General features: G+C 40.4%; 1 protein-coding gene across 4 annotated transcripts in view; it reads right to left on the bottom strand.

The window, feature by feature from the left end:
• The window catches only part of FAM135A (family with sequence similarity 135 member A), a 141,883-nt gene that overhangs the window by 53,906 nt on the left and 69,364 nt on the right, over positions 1-18,613 (bottom strand). For 2 of the 4 annotated variants that reach the window (XM_019537608.1, XM_019537612.1), the window contains exons 5-11: positions 17,883-18,022; positions 17,700-17,770; positions 17,082-17,255; positions 13,190-13,316; positions 12,678-12,831; positions 8,962-9,039; positions 3,236-3,285 (exon numbers count right to left, since the gene is read on the bottom strand). In XM_019537608.1, coding sequence (XP_019393153.1) covers positions 3,236-3,285; positions 8,962-9,039; positions 12,678-12,831; positions 13,190-13,316; positions 17,082-17,255; positions 17,700-17,770; positions 17,883-18,022 — 794 coding nt within the window. The remainder of the gene's footprint in view (positions 1-3,235; positions 3,286-8,961; positions 9,040-12,677; positions 12,832-13,189; positions 13,317-17,081; positions 17,256-17,699; positions 17,771-17,882; positions 18,023-18,613) is intronic. The other 2 variants (XM_019537609.1, XM_019537610.1) reach the window with 2 other exon arrangements.

Raw genomic sequence — 18,613 nt, 5'->3', positions numbered from 1 at the left:
GGATGGTCTCTTTGGTTTGCTTTCCCCAAAATAAATATCTACATATTCCACTACACTACTGGTGCTCAACCAATCCAGGCCTTTTGGCTGAACAAGTGGCATGGGGCCAGTCCATGTGCTGGATCCAGTGAAGGATCAATCCACAAGCACAATCTGGCCATAGTGTGACTTTTAGACCACAGGGCTCCCCACAAGTCTCAATATTTGGTGTTAGGGACACAGTGGCAATATTAATTACCACAGCTCTGGGAGCAATTAATGCTGCTACAGCTCCTTGCCACCAATTTTCTAGACCTGTGGGGAACTTATAGCCAGGATGATGGTGTCGCAGGTCAGATCCAGCCCACAGGTTGGACACCACTGAATTACACCATATGCTTTCATACTCATTTAAAAAGTGTCCTTATTTCACAACAATGGAGATTTCTCAGCCCTTTTCAAATCACAGATCCATCCATGGAGACTAGTCTTCAGAAGGAGCTGCAGCTTTTAGTTAAGCAGGAAAGGGAGGATGAGTCAACTGTATTACAGAAAAAATTCTGTATTTCAGCTGTATTACTGTATTTTCTGTGTACAGAACATACAGTAATTGCCACATTTTACTACTGAAATTGAAAAAGACAACGACCTACCATATTTACTCAAATCCAAGTTGACCCTTAATTTAAGAAGACCCCCCCCCATTAATTAGGTCCTATATGTGGAAAATGTATAAATTTGTTATAATTTTCCAGGTATAAAATCTAATTATTGGAGGGCTGTCACCTTTCCCCCACTGATACAGAAGGAAAAGCAGTGGCTAGTGGTAGTCAGATGACCCCCTTGCCCTCTGGCCCTCCCCTTTTCCTTTCAGCCTTCTGTCTCCCACCCCACCCCACCACTGGCACACCCCCACTCCCAGCTCCCCATAATCTCTGCCCCTCCCCTGCCTTTCCCCACAATGTCTGCCTCTTCCCACCTGCTCCCCAATCCCTGCCCCTCCCCCCCAGAGCACAGTTTATCAGGGGTGCTCATTAGGATCTGGAGGAACGTCTGTTCACCAGAGCACCCCAAGAGATGACAAGATCAAATGGTCACAAACTCTGCCGTGACCAATTCAGGCTGGACATAAGAAAGAACTTTTTTACTGTCCAAGCCTCCAAGGTTTGGAATAGACTGCCACCGGAGGCGGTTCAAGCACCCACTCTGAATGCCTTCAAGACACATCTGCATGCTTATCTTGCTGGGATCCTATGATCCCTGCTGACTTCCTGCCCCTGGGGCAGGGGGCTGGACTCCGTGATCCGCCGGGGTCCCTTCCAGCCCAAATGTCTATGAAATCTGTGAAGTAGAAGTGCAGCCCCTGCCGACCATGGAGCCATCTTGGCACTGCTGACTGGGCAGGCAGAGGCCATGCAGCCGTGTCAGCACTAGCTGGGCATGGTACATAGTTTCCAGGTACTCTGTATTTGGGAAAGAATCCAGCCCATGCCAGAGCCAAACTGTGCCTGAGAGTAAAGGGGGGAGGAAGTGGAACAGAAGCTGAGGAGGGCAAGTAGAGGGCAGCTGAGGAAGGTCTGACTATGGCCCTGATCCAGGCTCAGGGCCAGAGTCAAAGTTATAGCAGCTGCCTGCCCCTTCTCCCAACCCTAAATGCCACTCTGTACGTGAATCTAAGACAAAGGGCTTCTTTCCCCTGTGCTAACTGGAAGAAATAAAAATGTAATCTTAGATACAAATAAATAAGGTATGTATTTTTGAAGAACAGGGAGTTGGTCTGCATTATGAAAAAATTCAGAAACTTTCTCTTTTAAGCTTTGCTAACGGAGAACAATTTACTTGTTAAGGCCAGTTTCAATGGAATAAAGAAAGCAGAAACCAAGCCAGAAGACATAAAGACAGAGTTACAAAATAAATCTAAGGAGACTGAATAAAGAGTTATGTCATAGAATGCTGAAGACAAAAGAGCAGGATCTGACAGGACAGCAAATAGAGAGGCAGACAGGATAGAACTGGGTCTTTTTCAGAAAGAAAAATGGAATATATGGTGACTTGGAAAATCTATCTGTTTACAGCTTATACATTTTAGCTGAAAGTGCTGTACCAGCAAATGCCTTGGTGTATACTGGGGTAAGCCATATGCTGCCTGAGCTGATCTGCCTATATTGCAGGTTAGGGATAAGGGAGAATGATTGAACCTTGAAGACTCCTATTGAAATCAAAGTAACTTGGGACATCTACATAGGTTAAAACAGTTTTCTGCAGCTTCTCTGCAAAGGCCTGAGGTCAGAAAAATAGAAAATCTCTAATCACAAAGGGGGAAAAAATGGAGTCTGGGTCTTAAAAACCACAGAGCCTGAGGGACTGGGAGATGTAGGGAGGAAAAAAAGAGGGAGAGAACACTCAAAATGGTCAGAGACACAAATGACATTTGCACGGAACAGAAAAGCATTATTTCACAACACAGTCTTTTTAACTGTGGGACCAGCAGAGGAAGAAGGGAACAGGCTACATGGGAGGGAAACCATGATCAGGAATCGGGATCTAGATTAGCTCCTTATATATGATAGTTTACAATTAGTTCACCTCTTCAGGAACGTCCGAAACCACTGTCAAGTATTTAGTTACAATAAGGAAAGTTAAGTAAATTGCAGGAGCGGTGGCAGTAGAAGGAAATCATCATCAAACATGAAGAGGAAATTAAAACAGAAAAGAAAGTAGTGAATGTCTGTTTTGTTTTTAATAAGTTAGAATTCTAGACAGAGAAAGATTTGTAGGAGGGGAATACAGTTTAGGAGAAAAGAGCGATCCAAGATTTGACAGTTTAGCACTAAACAGTCTAACCGGAGGAAAAGAAATATTAGAATGAATTACAATTCAACTACCTTCCACATTTCAAACATCACTGGGAACCATCACTCTCAACCTACCAAGAGGCACTTGAGAACAGCTTAATTATGGGATTCATCCCTTTAGTGTAAATACTGATCCCTCCTATAATTTCAGTTTTATAGCATAAACATCTTTTTCAAATACAAAGAAGTTTCAACAATGAACGGACCAACACGTGTGTGGAGAGTAAAATAAGTGTCATGTCTTAGAATGAGGAATATCTGAGAGAAATCGTAGCAACGTAAAATACTGGGAATGACCCCTAGCAGTCTTTTTTCTCTAATGCAGTATCTGAAATATTGGCAACAGACTCCTGTTTCTTACAATTATTTTACATTTATTTTAAATGAAGGACAGTAAATACCTTTACTTCTTCACATAGGTCTGTTAGGCGAGCTTCTACATCTATGTTCTCTGGAAAAATTAGAGTACATAAGCTTGAAATTAACAAAATTTTACCATATTAAAAACTATGTTTTTCAAGCAAACAACCTTCTCCCATTAAACAACACTGTCAAAGACAGTTTGATGCTGCTTAAAGAGCCACCATCAACTTGAAATATAATAAATTTCAAAACTCAAGTAAAAAGTTTTAACTGATTACATTAAACACTTATTTCCTGTGACATTTAAGTTCAATTTATAATTACACTTGCCTATTTTAAACCCTATTTCAACTTTTTCATTTATGTTAAAAAAAGAGAAAAACCATGGCAAATGCATAATAGACTCTACAGAGGTAAACTATGCATGATGTATGGTCAAGTGTACACAAAAAAAATTTTAAAGAAGAAAAAATACAACATACACTATTAATAAGTTTAGATGTTATTTTAAACAATGGCTTTAGACAAAAGCATGATTTTTAAATTGATGGTGTCGCTTTAAAGTAAAGCCACATAACAGAATTAAACTGACATTTCTACTTTAACTAGCGAATTGCCCATCAAGAATGACTGGGGGGGAGGGAAGGGGGGGGCAGGCAGGGACAAAGTGCCGCCACCCACCAACCCACACATCTGTTGCTTCGCAGGGGTGGGGGAGCTTGCCCCACCGCCCCCTCCGCCAGCACCCCACGCCGCCACCGCCTCCAGTGCCGCTGGCATTGCTCTCCCCCCAGCTTTGCTCCTCGGAGGCGGCAGAGTGCTGTCACGATGACATGGTTGGAGCAGGGAAGCAAAGCCAGCTGGCCTCATCCCCTTCCCCCCGGTCATGGCAGTGCTCCACGTTCTGATTGGTTGTTTCACTAACCAATCAGAGTGCTTCAAGAACGTTATGGACAGACGGACAGCCTAAGCTCTTTATTATATAAGAATGATTGTTCAAATTTTAAATTAATACTGTCACGGGGCAGGGCGCAGGGGCAGCCGTGATCCCTCTGGCGCCCCTACCGTGCCAAGTAGGGCGACTCAGCACCCTCTGTCTCGCCCGCCACGTCTTTGATGATATCTGGTTCTCTATAGGAGGCTGCCTTTGATCCCCTAGTACACAGTTTTATGCTGGAACTATTCCCCGTTCCGTATTGGGTGACTCAGTGTGCCTCCAACCTCCCCTTTAGCACGCCCCAAGCCTCGCAGCTGTACCGGACGTTCTCGTGTCATACGCTTGCCCCTACCTGGGGTCTCTCGATACGCGCACTCCCTCTCTCTGGGGTTTCTCCGTACGTGCGCCCAATATACTCGCCCCTCCCGGGCTTCTATCCACCCTCTCGCCCTTTCCAGGCCTCTAGACATGCGCTCGACTCTGTCGAGCTCCTATCAGTCAGGCCCCTATCCACACATCCGCCCCTCTCCAGGCTTACTCTCGCGCACCTGCCCCTCTCCGGGACTTCTACCGCGCACTCGCCCTTCTCCGGGACTTAGTGTCAGTAGGGTGCTAGTCGCTCACCCTGGAGCCTCTTATTTTATCCTGCCTGCCGGGCTTGTTCTCGCGTGCCAGCCTCTCTCCCAGACTCTTACCGCACGCTCGCCCAGGCTTCTGTTCCCGTATGCCTGCCCTCTCTGGGGCCTATACCGCGCTGCCCGCGCTTCTCGCCTGCACTCGGGGCTTCCCGTGGTTGGGGCTCAGGCGGCCTTAGCCTTACCTGGCCCCAGACCCGCCTTCTCGGGCCTAGCTCGCGCGCTTCCCGCGCTTGAGGCTCAGGTGGCCCGTAGCCGTGCCTGGCCCCTGACCCTTCTCCTGGGTCGTACGCCCTACTGGGCAAAATACCGCCCCCGGTCACAACACCCCACAACGTCGCGCCTCTCTCTGGCGCTTACCCATAGTGCCAGCTCCAGCACCAATCACTGTGCCTCCCTGGCACCGCTTGCTGTGCCCTTACTGGGCACCAGGAACCCCCGAATTATTGGGGAGCTCCCGTGAGGCCTCCTCACACCCTTACAGCCTCACCCGGTCCTCCGGTTTTCGCACATATAGCCCTACCACAAAGCAAACTACTAGCCAACCGGCTCTAACTCAAAATAGGCCTACCAGCTATAACATAAGGTTCCAGGCCCAAACTGGCCCTCTTGCAAAGGCATCTCCACCAGGATTTTCTCTGCCCTCACCATGCTGCGGGCCCTTAGGTGCTCAGGCTGCACTGCTCGTCTCTGCTCTGCTGGGCTCTTCTGCAGAGCTCCTGCTCCTGCGGCTGCCAGAAAGGAACTGGCTCTGGCCTCAGCCTGGTTACTTATAAAGGCCAGGCCCTGCCCCCTTCTAGCCAGCTGACCCACATTAGTTGCCCCGGCAACCCTCACCTGTGCTGCCCTGTTGATTGGCAGCTGTCCTTATTACTATTACTAGTAGCAAGCACCCTAGTGCTCTGCTACAAATACAAAAACCACAATAATACAAATGTGTGTGTTCCTGGACAACTGCAGAACTTCAGCAGACCTCCATCCTGATGGATAAAACTATAGAATCCAGGACTAAGGACTGATTACATTTCTTATTTCAGAAAATAAGCAGGCTTTAAATGAAAAAGTATAAATACAAGAATGTTAAACAATGAAGTGGTCCTTCTGAAGTCAACAAGGCTGTTTGTATGCCTAATGCTATTATGGTGCAAAGTAGTTAAATAAACTCTATAAAATTTTTATTTTTCTCAATTATAGACCATTTCTAGACTCAAATGTTTTGATATCAGTAGCTTAATTTCATAAATTAGTTGGCATATTTTAAAAGTGTATATAAAATTGTATTTGTATTTTGTGGCTTTTCTAAAGATTTTAAATATATATACACATATATCTCATATGCATTTACAAACTTTGAATATTTAAAAACAAACGTTTTGTATAAAATGTTCAGAAATGCCTAATGTTCAGAAATGCCTAATTAATTCGGGAGTCGGCCTCACTGAAAATGAGCTCACATACTTTAAATATATATTATAAAACTATTTCTTACAGTATCTGCCAAACTAAAATAACCGATAATATTATGTAATATCAGGTGACAGTTGTTATTTTTTTCCTTCTAAAGGAATTCAGGGGATGCTGGTAGAGTTAGATCATGCTAAGTACTGAAAAATGATGAGAATGGTACAGGATCTACTTAAATAAAATAAGTTCACCACTAAATTCTAAGACCATTTAACAAAATAACTGGATCTTCCCATTATTTAAAATGTTTTAAAGTTTAAAGAGTACTCTAGTAAGAAATATGGTGTTAAATAAATTGCTGTTAAAAGAAAAATGAACAAAATTTGTTGTTTTAGTTCTTCATACTTAAGAAATACATTTTTTTTCAAAAAGACCAGTCCATTATCATCAATGTGTCAGTTTTGTGACACAGCAGCTCAAATCAGGCTCCAAAATGTGTATGACATTTATGAAAATAAATTTCTGTTTTTTGTAAATTCTGATGTGCTGTATTCTTCTACACTTATTCTCATTGGGGCATTAGGAGTTATCTTGTTAGAAGTCAATATGAATATCTTTGGAATAAGATTTGTGTACATCTTTGGATTGAAGCATTCTCAGTAGTCCTAATGATTTATATTGACACAAGATAATTTATTTCCCCACTTACTCTCAATATTCATTATACTGTATTACAAAAAAATGGAATACCAGAAAAAAAGGAACCAATCTAGACAAACATTACTTGTTCTGCCATCTTCACTCACCTCACCTCTCATGAGTAAGTCTAAATTCATGTTTGTATCCAGTCTGCATGGTTTAATTCAGGGGTGTTAAACATCTAGCCTGCAAGCTAGATTCAGTCTATAAAGCCTTAAGATCTGGGTCATGAGTCTCAGACCAGCCCCATGTGCCACATGAGGTGTGCAGAACCAGTCGGGCATGCAGGTTGGACCTGGTGTCACAAGCACTGCATGCAGCACAGGGACTCAGTCCAGGGCGGGCACTGCTTGCACTGCCTGTGCCAGACAGGCCCTGAGCTCTGGCTCTGGGGCCAGTCTGGACTAGGCCACACCACAGCTAGTACACAGGGCTGGTCTAGCAGAGTGCCACATGCAGCCCACACCCTGAACCCTCTGTGTGGCATGGGACACTGGGCCCAGCCCATGTGTCACACCAGCTCTGCATGCCTGATGTCTGGACCAGATGCATGCACTGCAGGAGGAACGGGCTGGCAAGGAGTGTACACTATATGAGGCCAAACCAGCCCTAGGTGCTAGCTCCAGTGTGTGGTCCCAGTCTGGCAATCAGACCAGCCCAATGACCTCATCCAGACTGCTGGGCCAGATGAGTTTGACACCCCTGATTTAATTCCATTTTCTGAATCACTGAATCATCATACAAATCAAGGAAAAATGAGAAAATACATTATCTCATGGAAACATAGAAGTCAATACAACAAACCTTAAAGTATCTTGTAGAAAGAATTATAGGCTATACTTAAGAACAACATATTTTCAGGGTAACAATGTATTTACCCAATTTATCTTCAAGTACTGGGTAAATATCTAGTTAAAAATAATCACATCATTTTAATTAGATCTTGCAAACAACAACAAATTGTCTAGTCCATGTAACTAAAAGTTTATTTACCTTTTGAGAAACCATGCTTTCAATTTGTAGAAATGCATAAAGTTGTCAGAAACTAGTAAAAACAGCATTTTTTAAAATCATATATTTCTTTTGGCTAAATAAATGCTAAAGAGAATTATTCTGAAAAAAGTGGCAAAATTCACATAGACATTTTTAATTCTGTGTATGGACACACATATTCAATCTCGATTGAGGTAAAAAATCTATAGGGTTTATTTATCATACTCAATAAGTTTACCCTACATGTGGAACTGCCATCGGGACTCACTTTATACAATAGCCAATCCTCTGAGAAAAAAGTGCATCAATGGAAAAGTTTACAAATTATATTACTGCTATAATTTAATTCATCAAAGGTAACGTCAATCATCTCAGTAAATAAAGCATTCTTTATCAGTAAGTTTTATCTTGCTATTTTACTTGATGCAATTATGGTGGTTCTGTTTTTAAAAACAGTAAGAAATAAACATAAAAATAACCAGAAAAACGCCATTATGTTTCATTTGGCTGATACCCTAAGAATTCTTTGCACTACCATGTAATAGACCTGGGTATGATCTGTGCACCAGTTTGGCTCTCCCCATCGAAGTCTGTTTAGCATTATAACAACATTCTCTGGCCAATTAAGAAGCACTGCTGGCAGTTTCCAAAAGGGGAGACTATCCATTTAAATAGGAAGTGCTACAATTTAGGTCTTGAGTGTGCTTTGTTTAGAAGTAGGAAAAATGAGTTTTGAGGTTCCAGTGAAGATATAAAAGACTCATCAGAGAGAAACACATGAGCCTTGTCATTTAGAAATTTAAAGTTGTACCAATTAATTTCATTTTAGCCAGCTACATGATTCCAACTGTAACCATTTAAACCTTTCAGTCATTTCTGTTAGACAAGACAAAAAGTCACTAAACCAGTCATTACATCTAGATTCAACCCAGCCACAAGTATGCTCAACTCCACTGATTTCACCAGAATTTCATATACTTGCATCAGAGCCGAATATGATACTTATAGTTTCTGCTACTGTTTAAACATAAAGCAAAATTACTCTGTACTAATAATAAAATGCTAAGGGGTTATATCACCTGCTTTAAAAACATACCTAGATAGGCGTCTCTCTGGGTTCGTAGATATTTTCTTCTGAGAAGGCGTTCATAAAGGACCTGCATGCTGGCCTTGGCTAGTTATAGGGATTGCATACACATGACTAGTTACTACACTCTTTTTCCATCTGTGCTTTGTTATTATTTGCCTTAAAGTTAGTAAGAAAGCTTATTGCTAGCCTAGTAATTAGTGCAATTAAATCAAAACACTGAAGCAAAGATTTTAGTAAAGTTTCTAGCTTAGTTATTCATGATGTACATTAACATCTGCTTGAGAAATTTTCTAATTTGTTTTTTAAACCAACATTGCTCAAATACTAATAAACAAACTTATTTAAGATGTTCAACAGTATTTTGTGCATTATGTTGTGAAGTCACTATATTTTTATAAATATATGGACATTTTTACACGAATAAAAATGTACATCATAGAAGTAAGCGAAAGAAATGAAATAAAAAAGATAAAGACATTTAATTTAAATCAAAGTCTAGCGATTCTTTTTCTGAGATTTTAAAAGAATTTGAGAATTTTTCCCCAAATGTCTGTTTCAATCTCAGATATAGAATAAATTATACTGTGTAAAAACTGAAGGCAAATAGTAATATTTAGTGACAAAAATAATGTGCAGTTTGGTGCAAATCCAGTATTCCTTATTTTGGGATATTTGTAGAAATACAAATATCTGACTGTGTATCTACTGCTCCATTTAAAAGAAAATCATTTTTAGTTCTTACCTATCAGTACTGGTTATTTTCCATGAGAAAAAAAGCAATATTAGCACTGTTAGTAACTATATCAAAAGTATTAGTCACTTGTCACATACACATTCCAGATAGAGTATTTAACTGAAATAACTGAAAAAATCCATAAATGAGAAAACAAAAGATATTAGCAAACTGTATTGAAAAGATTTAGAAAAAAAGTAAAACAAAGTGTAAGCAATAAATATATACTATATATAGTACAAAAATGAATTTTCAAATAATGAAATATAATTATTTTTACCATTTCTGTTCTAATTTGCATTATCTCAATGTAGTTAAAGATGCTGATTAAAGAGCTATTTCTCTAAATCTGGTGTCAGCAACATACAGCACGTGGGCCAAAGCCAGCCAGCGAAGATGTCTGATCCAGCCTACAGAGGTGCGATCTGAGACAGGGGATCAGTTTCATGGAGCTGTGCTGTGCCACCCCTCCACTCCACAGCACTGCCCTCTTCTGAGGAGTCTGTTGCTTCCCTCTGTTTACCCCTGCTGCAGAGTGACCAGAAATCTGGCAGCTGACTGGCTGGTGCAGGGAGGAGGAAGATACATAGTCCACAGCCCTGGTGGTATTATAAACCTTCCGCCTGTGCCAGCAAAAGGCTGCCAACCATGGTCTAAGAGAAGCCCAATGAGATCCAAGGGAATTTTTCCATTGGCTTTAGTGGGTTTTGGAGAATACAATATGGTTGTATTATATGTCTGTAAATAGTGTTCTCTCTGTTTTTATTGTGTATATTTTGCTTTATAATAATGTAGCTATAAGCATTATTAGTTGCCTCCGGTGAACAGAAAGCCTCAGATTCTGGTGCTACAAGTACTGTTGTAAGCAAACAGTTTAACCAGAAAAAAAAAAAAAGAACACTATATCAAATTTATTAATTCTGGGGTATTCCTTCAGCGGATCACTTACACTTTTAAAATGTTGCCAATAGTTTTATATGACAAATTCATATTGATTATTTTCCTAAGTTAAGAGGCAAAATTACTACAACTGGCAAAATCTACTGACAAACTACAATGCATTTCAAAAGATTTCTTTACTTTAAAAGAAAAGAAATCTTTAAATTTTCCTGGATGAAAAACAATGCCCTGGATTAAAAAAACATAATGGCTCTTGAGAACATCACACCTCAGAATAGACTTAAATAACATTCCTGCATTTTATTAAAACATTTTCTTACAATAATTTTCAAAGCAACACCTGTGAAAGGTTGCTGATTCAAGCTCCAGTAAGAAGTTCTATATAGTCAATAGAATACATCTACCATCCCTTTGTATATATTTCTAATTATAGAATATTCTATGATGGTTTCATCATGCTAAGGAAACAGATGCTTTCAAAATTAATCTTACTTAAATTACTGTAAAGTTTTACACAATTTAACCATAGAATATTCAGACTGTTTTTCAGAAGTCTCAGGTAATTAATATTACCATTTTTACTCAAATCCAAGATGGGTTTTTTCCCCATTTAACGTAAGGGGGAAAACCCTTCCTTTTGAATTTAAGTACAAGGTGGTGAGGAGAGCAGCTGGCTGCTACAGCTCCGACTCCAGTCACTACCCAGATTCAGGTTAGAGCCGCAAGAGCTGCCTCTCCCCACCTCTGCTCTCCTCCCTCCCCCAAGTTGTTGCTTACGCTCTCTACTAGCAGCTCTGCTCCAGCCCAGGGCTAGAACAACCATTTGTTCCATGCCCATATAAGAGCAGGGCTGGAGGTGGGAATGGAAGTGGAGGGTAAGCAGTGGTGGAGGGAACTGGAGGGGGAAGAAGATGCAGTGGGGAGCAGATGGCAGTAGCAGAACACAAGCAGTGGCAGCAGAGGTGGTGGTGGTGGGGAGGCGGTGGCAGAGGAGGAGCACATGGTAGGGGGAAGAGGCAGCAGCAGGAGGCAGAGGTGCGGGGAGGAAGTACTGGAGGAGAAGGCAACAGTAGTGCAGATACCACAGGAGGGTCAGACACAGGAAGGTAAGTGGTGACAGGGGACAAACAGCAGGAGGCAAAAGTCGGGCCATTTGACTTCCCTGCTATCTGTCCCCTCATCACTGCTCATCTCAATGCAGCGGTGGGGGGAAGCATTTAAGATGACCCTCCAATAGTTAGATTTGACACATGGAAAATTATAACACTGATAAATCTTTCATGTCTAGAATCTTAATTATTGTAGGGTCACTTGGCTTTGGGTAAATACGGTAATTGGTCAACTTTCTGAGACATGGTGCCTGAGCAGTTGAGGCAAACTGTAATAGCTGGAGGCCCTGCTTTGGACTCATGCTGCAGCTGCCCCCAGTTGACCCAGATGTAAATGAATACCTAGTCATCTGAGCTAGTGTCAAGGCAAGAAGGATATAATGCTAGCCATGTTACTCTGTGTGCTGCTGACTGTTGAAGCTGGCATGCCTTAACCATACTAGCCTGATGCTGAACACAGGGTAGGAATTCAGTTTGAATAGGTCAATTTAAGAATTTATAACAAACAATTGAATTAAAAGCTATTTCTTCTCTATATGTCTTAAATTTCCAATTTTTTTACCATAGTGTTCTTCTCAAATTGTGTTAGAAAATTCAGGTTAAAAAATTTAAAATTTACTATACACTATCACATTTCCTTACAGCATACAGATGATTGTAGTTTTTTGTTTAGATTAAGAAATTATTTCAAATGTTCTCACTATCCGATACACTGATTTGAGAAAAACCTTAAAATTAAGAGCTATAAAAAATAATTTACAAAAGGGCACAAGTCAGCTTGTTAAGCTGTAGTAAGTGTACTTAAAAAAAAAAAATCTTGGACTATTAATAAACAATTTATTTCAGTTCCAGCAGTAAACAGATGTACAATATGTAGGTGGCATAAGATGAATTATATTTCAGTCTCAGATGGGCTCTTCTAAGGAGCACAGCAATAGGGCAGAAAATAAAAGCAACTTATTTTATTATATTTGACATACCCAGTTCAATTCGGTGAGAGGAAGGGAGCTCCTTTGTTATCATGATGAAATACCTATGCAACCCTTTGAATGCAAGTAGCAAACTGGCACAAAGTGTATAGTGGAAATTGTAGGCATGATTCAGGAAAGACTCTGCAATCACAAAACTGCAGCCCTAAAAAAGGATTCATGCAAATATTATTTTCAGACAAAAATCTTGCATTAACAGAAAAATTTTAAGATGTTAGATCTCTAAATCCTTCCCTACCCTTTACTAATTCTTATCAGTCTTTCTGCAATTTTCTCAAGAGATCACACCCCAGCAAAGTTATGAACTAAATAATTTAAGCTTTCTATGTAAGAAATCTTGAAACATATAGCATAGCTTTTTGGAAGAGTTCTCCTTACCCATGTCACTATGCATAGTAAAGGGCATAATGTTCACCCTTTTATTATCAATTTCTTAAAAGACATTTCCCAATAAAATATTTATTTTGTCCATCAAAAAAAATGCTGATAGATTATGTTCTTACATCTGCTGATAACTGTTTTGTGTAGTTATTGCCAAAGACCACACTTTCAAGGGAAGGAATTACAGAGTCTCTGTTTTGTGCTGGTGCATTCCTATTCAACCATGTAGTCTTCACTGGGCGAGGAAAGCTGCAAAAACAAATATGCACTTCATATAAATAGAGTGAAAGGATGCAATTATGAGTGCATAAATACTTTGATAAATTATTCTGGCAAATATGTATCAGAAATTCTTAAAGCACATATGTTCTTAAAAAAAGTCAGTGAGAATAAAAGCTATTCGGTATCCCTGACAGTGCAAATACATGGGACTGGCCATCTTTGTTCAACTAGCCCCGCCCTTGACATGCAGTGGGTATTGGACATAAAAGGGAGAAGGCCCTTAAGAGGCTAGCTGAGAAGTGCAGAAAAACTGCTCCTATGAGAGGCAAGACACCTTGATTGGTGGGAGATGAACATAAAACAGATGAGAAACAGGGGAAGAGGGGAGTAGAATACATCATGTAGGAACAGTGTCAAAATACTTGACCAGATGTTTATAAGCAAAGTCCCTGGGCTGAAACCCAGAGGAGCTGGTAGATTTGGTTTCACCTACCAGTCCCCCTAAGGATAAGTAAAGATTGAGCAACTGTTGAGTCCTGCCCTGAAAAGGATAGACCAGCTAGTGAGTGCTTTCCTCAGAAGCCAAGGATTGTTAAAAACCCAACTAGGAAGCTGAAATTGGATGGAAAAGGTGAGTGAGAATGTGGATATGACCTAGCTGAAGGATCAAGTCATGACCCAGACCACAGGGAAGCCTAAAGGAATAGTGTGAGATATGATACAAGATTCAGGTTTCTCCCACAGGAGATGTTGCAAGAAAGAGAACATGATACAAAGAGTGTCACTTTGACACTTAATTGAAACATTTCAAATGCCTCTGAAACAGTTTAAGGGGCCAGCTGTCCAACATACAGGTCCTTCAAAATCTTCCAAAAGTAGCTGAAATACTTCAAAATATTGTAATTACTTGTATATCACACACAGTGTCCCCTGACCCTGCCAAAAAAAATCTGTCTTCCATGACTGTGGTGTATGACTTAGATAGGAAAGCTGAATTTTTGTTTCGCTAGAATAGAAACAGGGAGCAATATAAAGTACAGTATCTGCTTGCTTTTGGATGCCAAAATGGACAGCTGCTTTAAAGTATTTAAAGTAGTTAAGGGTTGGTACTGCTCTTGCAAGGGTCTGTGGCCTAGTCTTATGGCTGCCTTGCCACACAAGGAAGTTCATCCTGCCATACTTCCTGGACACTATGTTTCTGTACAGTACTGTACAGTAAGGCATGAATTCAGAAAAATCTTTTTTCCCCCTACTTTCTGTCTTCCAAAAATAAGGTGCATGCCTCATTTGGGGGCATGTGATAGGCAAACAATGTGGCAGAAACCTCTTGAAATGACATACTATTTTGGAACTTTTTACTTTTTGTTACATTTGGATCAGGGAGGGAGAAAGGCCTGGGCTGAAAGGGGTGGGAGGGTAGAAGGAACTGGAGCTGTGTCAGACTCCCAACAGCAATTATAAAAAGGTATTACAAAAAGCACACACTAAACTAAACTGTATCCTCATATTATTTTAAAATAATTTTGGATGGACTACACTAAGAATGGCTGAAGCCACAGGAAAGTTCATACCAAGTTTGGTGTCTCTTTTCACATGAAGTTGAGATAAAGTTAAATAGCTTCATTCACTTGCCGCTTTAAGAACCAATGATGGGTAATTATGCGTACAGCAAACTGAGGCGAAAAAACCCAGGGCCTACTAGAGTTAAATCGATCCTGGAAGAATTTCTCCTGAGAAAGGGAATGTCTCTACAACTTACCCTTCTTAGAGAAGCCACAACACAGTCCTCCAGTATCTCTGCTTCTGCTCCCAATTCCTCCCTCCCAGGGAGGCTGTGTGTCACTTTCTGGACTCTACTACTCCAGCCGAGTAGGGAGCAGAACATGCCCCCTTCACAATCCCCACATTGTGCTGCAGGAAGACACAAGCTGACTATAAGCAGTCTAGGTCAGCCAACCAGACAGCCTGTGCACTGCTGCCATCTGTCACCAGGTACACTGAGGGAGCCTGCAGAGCATGCCAAGATGTGAGCACAGGGACACCCTGGCTATGCAGCATCAGCACTGCAAGCTCTCTTCTCTTCAGGGGCTCAGCATTAGAATATCTGTTCAGATGTCTCCTAGCAAGTTTTTCTGCCAGGGGAATAAAACCCATGAGAATTCTTCAAAGTAATCTGAACATGTGCATACAGCCTAAGACTTACTCAGAAGTAGTTCTAAGAGAGGAGAGGGAGGTGGCATTAAACATATGAGAAAATCTGGGAGGAACATAAAAAAATATGCTATTGGGAAAGCAATTAAGTTACAAAATCAATGCTTTTTTGAGATTTCTCCCCTCCTCACTTTATATTTGCAAGAAGATGATCCAGGGAAGGAGTCTGAAAACTATTTAGTGATGAATTTAAGAAAGAGTTAATGAATCTCATGCTAGGCAGAAGGCATGGCAGGGCGGCACCTTATAGCCTAGAAACTTAATGTTTAAAAAAAAGCAGGAATGAGCAGTGGAGTATTTTTATTTTAAACCAGAAAATGAAACTCCTCAAACAATTTAATTTACTTTTCAAGAAAGGCAGAGAAAGTGGCATTTACAGATGCTGCTGCTTTTATCACAGTGACAAATACCACGAGAAAGAAGAGTAGTGCACCAAGAACAGCAAGTGCAGTAACTGCAAGTATACTAACAGCATCTACTGCAGGCATCTTCCCTTATCCTTGGACCAACAACCATACCAGCAATTGGTTTTCAACGCAGAAGAGAAAGTTTCTTCTCCTTCCAGTTACTCACCACTACCCGACCATCTGTCCCCTTTCTCTTACTAGTCTGTAACACAAAGTGGTGTATTGCAAAAGCAAGCACAAAGATGCTAAAATAATATTTAACTTCTTACAGAACTATAAAATGAACATCAACAGTGATTTGAGCTAGTTTCTGATTAAGTACAAAAGCTGAGCCATGTTATTAAAAGCACAGGAGATGTAGTTGCTTTGGAAACAGAATGTGAAGACAGAACATGGAGCCTTTTGGATCCATGCTGCAGAGCCATGCCTTTGGTGGCATAGAGCCTCTCTCTGCCTGCACCACAGACATTGGCCAGGAGTAAGGCAGGGGGGAATTCTTCCTGCACATACCACCTGCTGCTCCAGTGGAGTGCAGCTTTCACCACACCACACAGCACTGCACTGCAGCTGAGAGGCAGGGAGAAGCAGCAGTAGCAGCCAGGTCCTAATGCCCAGGCATCTCCACCCAAAACTGGGTCATTCAGCTACCCCCAGCCAGAAGATGTTTTTAACCTCTGGATCAAAATATTGCACTGAAATTCAGTAATGCAGGTTCAGTTCCAAGCCGTGTCAAAAATTTGTGTCAATTTGAATGAGTCACTATCTCTCCCTCCCATTCTGACCTTTGTACTGTGAGAGAAAACAACAATGGATAACAGATTATAAGATCTTTGAGGCAGAGACTGTTCAAAATATGAGTGCATAACAAGTACAAAAGAATCACTCTTATTTAGGATATATAGAAAATACAAATAGAAATAAAGCCTGCCATTATAATCTCTGTCAATTAAGATCCTGCTGAAGGGCTATACAGCATTTGTTTACTGACCCCATCTCTCTCCTGCAAAACAAAACTGGAATGCAAGACCTCATCCAGCTTTTTGTGTAAGCAAAAACAAACACTTGACATCCAAATCTTTTAAAGTACAATATACATCATACAAGCTTAATTCTTTCTGAAATTCTCAACAACTAAACCCAGTATTTTCACTGCATTGTATTAAGGGGCTATTACCTTATCAATGGCTGGTGTAGGGCAACCAAAGAGGCATGGACTATAACAGATATGACAGAGAGGTGGAAGTAATCAAACATAACATTGACATAGTGATGAAGGCCCCAGTGTATATTAAAGTGCAACTTTAACGTTCGGCTACTAATTAGCTGCAGCATGCTCAAGTCATCTGGCCTAAAAAAAAAAATAAAAAAAAAATCAAACTAATACGTGTAATTACTTCAAAAATTGTGACTGTACTTAAGTAATAAAATAAGGAATGCAACAACAACTAAAATTATTTAAAACACGTTCATCTGAAGACCAGCATCACAAACTGTACAATAAAAGACTCTAAATACTGGTTTAACATTATGGAATGTATAGACATCATCTACATCTCTACTAGGAAACACTGGGATGAATTTGCAAACAATAATAAAATCTCCTAAAATCTGTAACTGAAATCTACAATTATACTGCCTAGATTTTTTAACCCCCAACAAATTTCTAATGAATATCTCAAATATTCTACAACAATATGTATTTTATGTATGATATAGTTTTAAATTCTCCATGTAAGAGTAGTTATCAAGAATTGTAGTGCTCTAAGAATATCTGTATTATACTTAAACTTACGAATAATCTGTATCTGTGAAGTGCAGATCTAAAGTTAAAAGGAAATTCATTTCATTAAGGGATTCTTCAATCTGAAAAGGAGTTATAAAAACATGACGCGTGTCCATTATTTTTAGCAAGGCAAATTATCCCTAAAGACACTGAAATATCTGAATAATTTTCTTCATTTGAATGACAGATTACCTTCTTTTCATCTAACAGCATCTTAACTTTGAAGATCATAACATCATTCACAGAAACCTCCTCATTTTTGTAAAGAATCTGAAATGTTTTACTGCAAACTGTGTTGTCATGGACTGATGCTGGAAAGGCAAGATCAGCACCTGAAAATACAAACATAAGTAACAGAAAAGCATTACCAGAATTGGTCTGTGAATCTGGTTCCTGACTCTAAGCAGTCCACAGGGTGGGGCTGCCCTGAAACTACAGACCTTAAAAACCAAACCATAGCGGACACTAAGTGAATCTTGCAAGTTTCACCACTGCTATTAGAACTATGGCACTGAATGTCAATTTCAGTCAATAACTCACAGCATCTACAGGACATGTTTTGTTTTAGAATTTTTTCAAGATACATTGCTTGGCTTTATTCTGAAATGGAATTAAAATATTTCAGAATATTGCAATTTCCTATGAACCAGAAAAGATAAACTTCAGTTGGTTCTACCTTTCATCTTCAACCTGCAAAATAAAAATGAATCAGTCCTCTCACCATCCTGACAGAGTAAAGAAAAACTCACATTTTACAAATGGAAAAATCATGTTAGAGAGGCGAAATGACTTGTCAAAAGCCACTATGGAAATCAGGGGATAACCCAGAATTAAAATGAAGGTTTCATAGTTTCTAGGGTCGGAAGGGACCTGAACAGATCATCTAGTCTGACCCCCTGCCATGGCAGGAAAGAGTACTGGGG

The sequence above is a fragment of the Crocodylus porosus genome, unplaced genomic scaffold, assembly GCF_001723895.1.
Source record: "Crocodylus porosus isolate Cpor-Errol unplaced genomic scaffold, CroPor_comp1, whole genome shotgun sequence".
NCBI lineage: Eukaryota > Metazoa > Chordata > Crocodylia > Crocodylidae > Crocodylus > Crocodylus porosus.
Note: the sequence above shows the minus strand (reverse complement) of the source record. Positions and strands in the feature narration are given on the sequence as shown.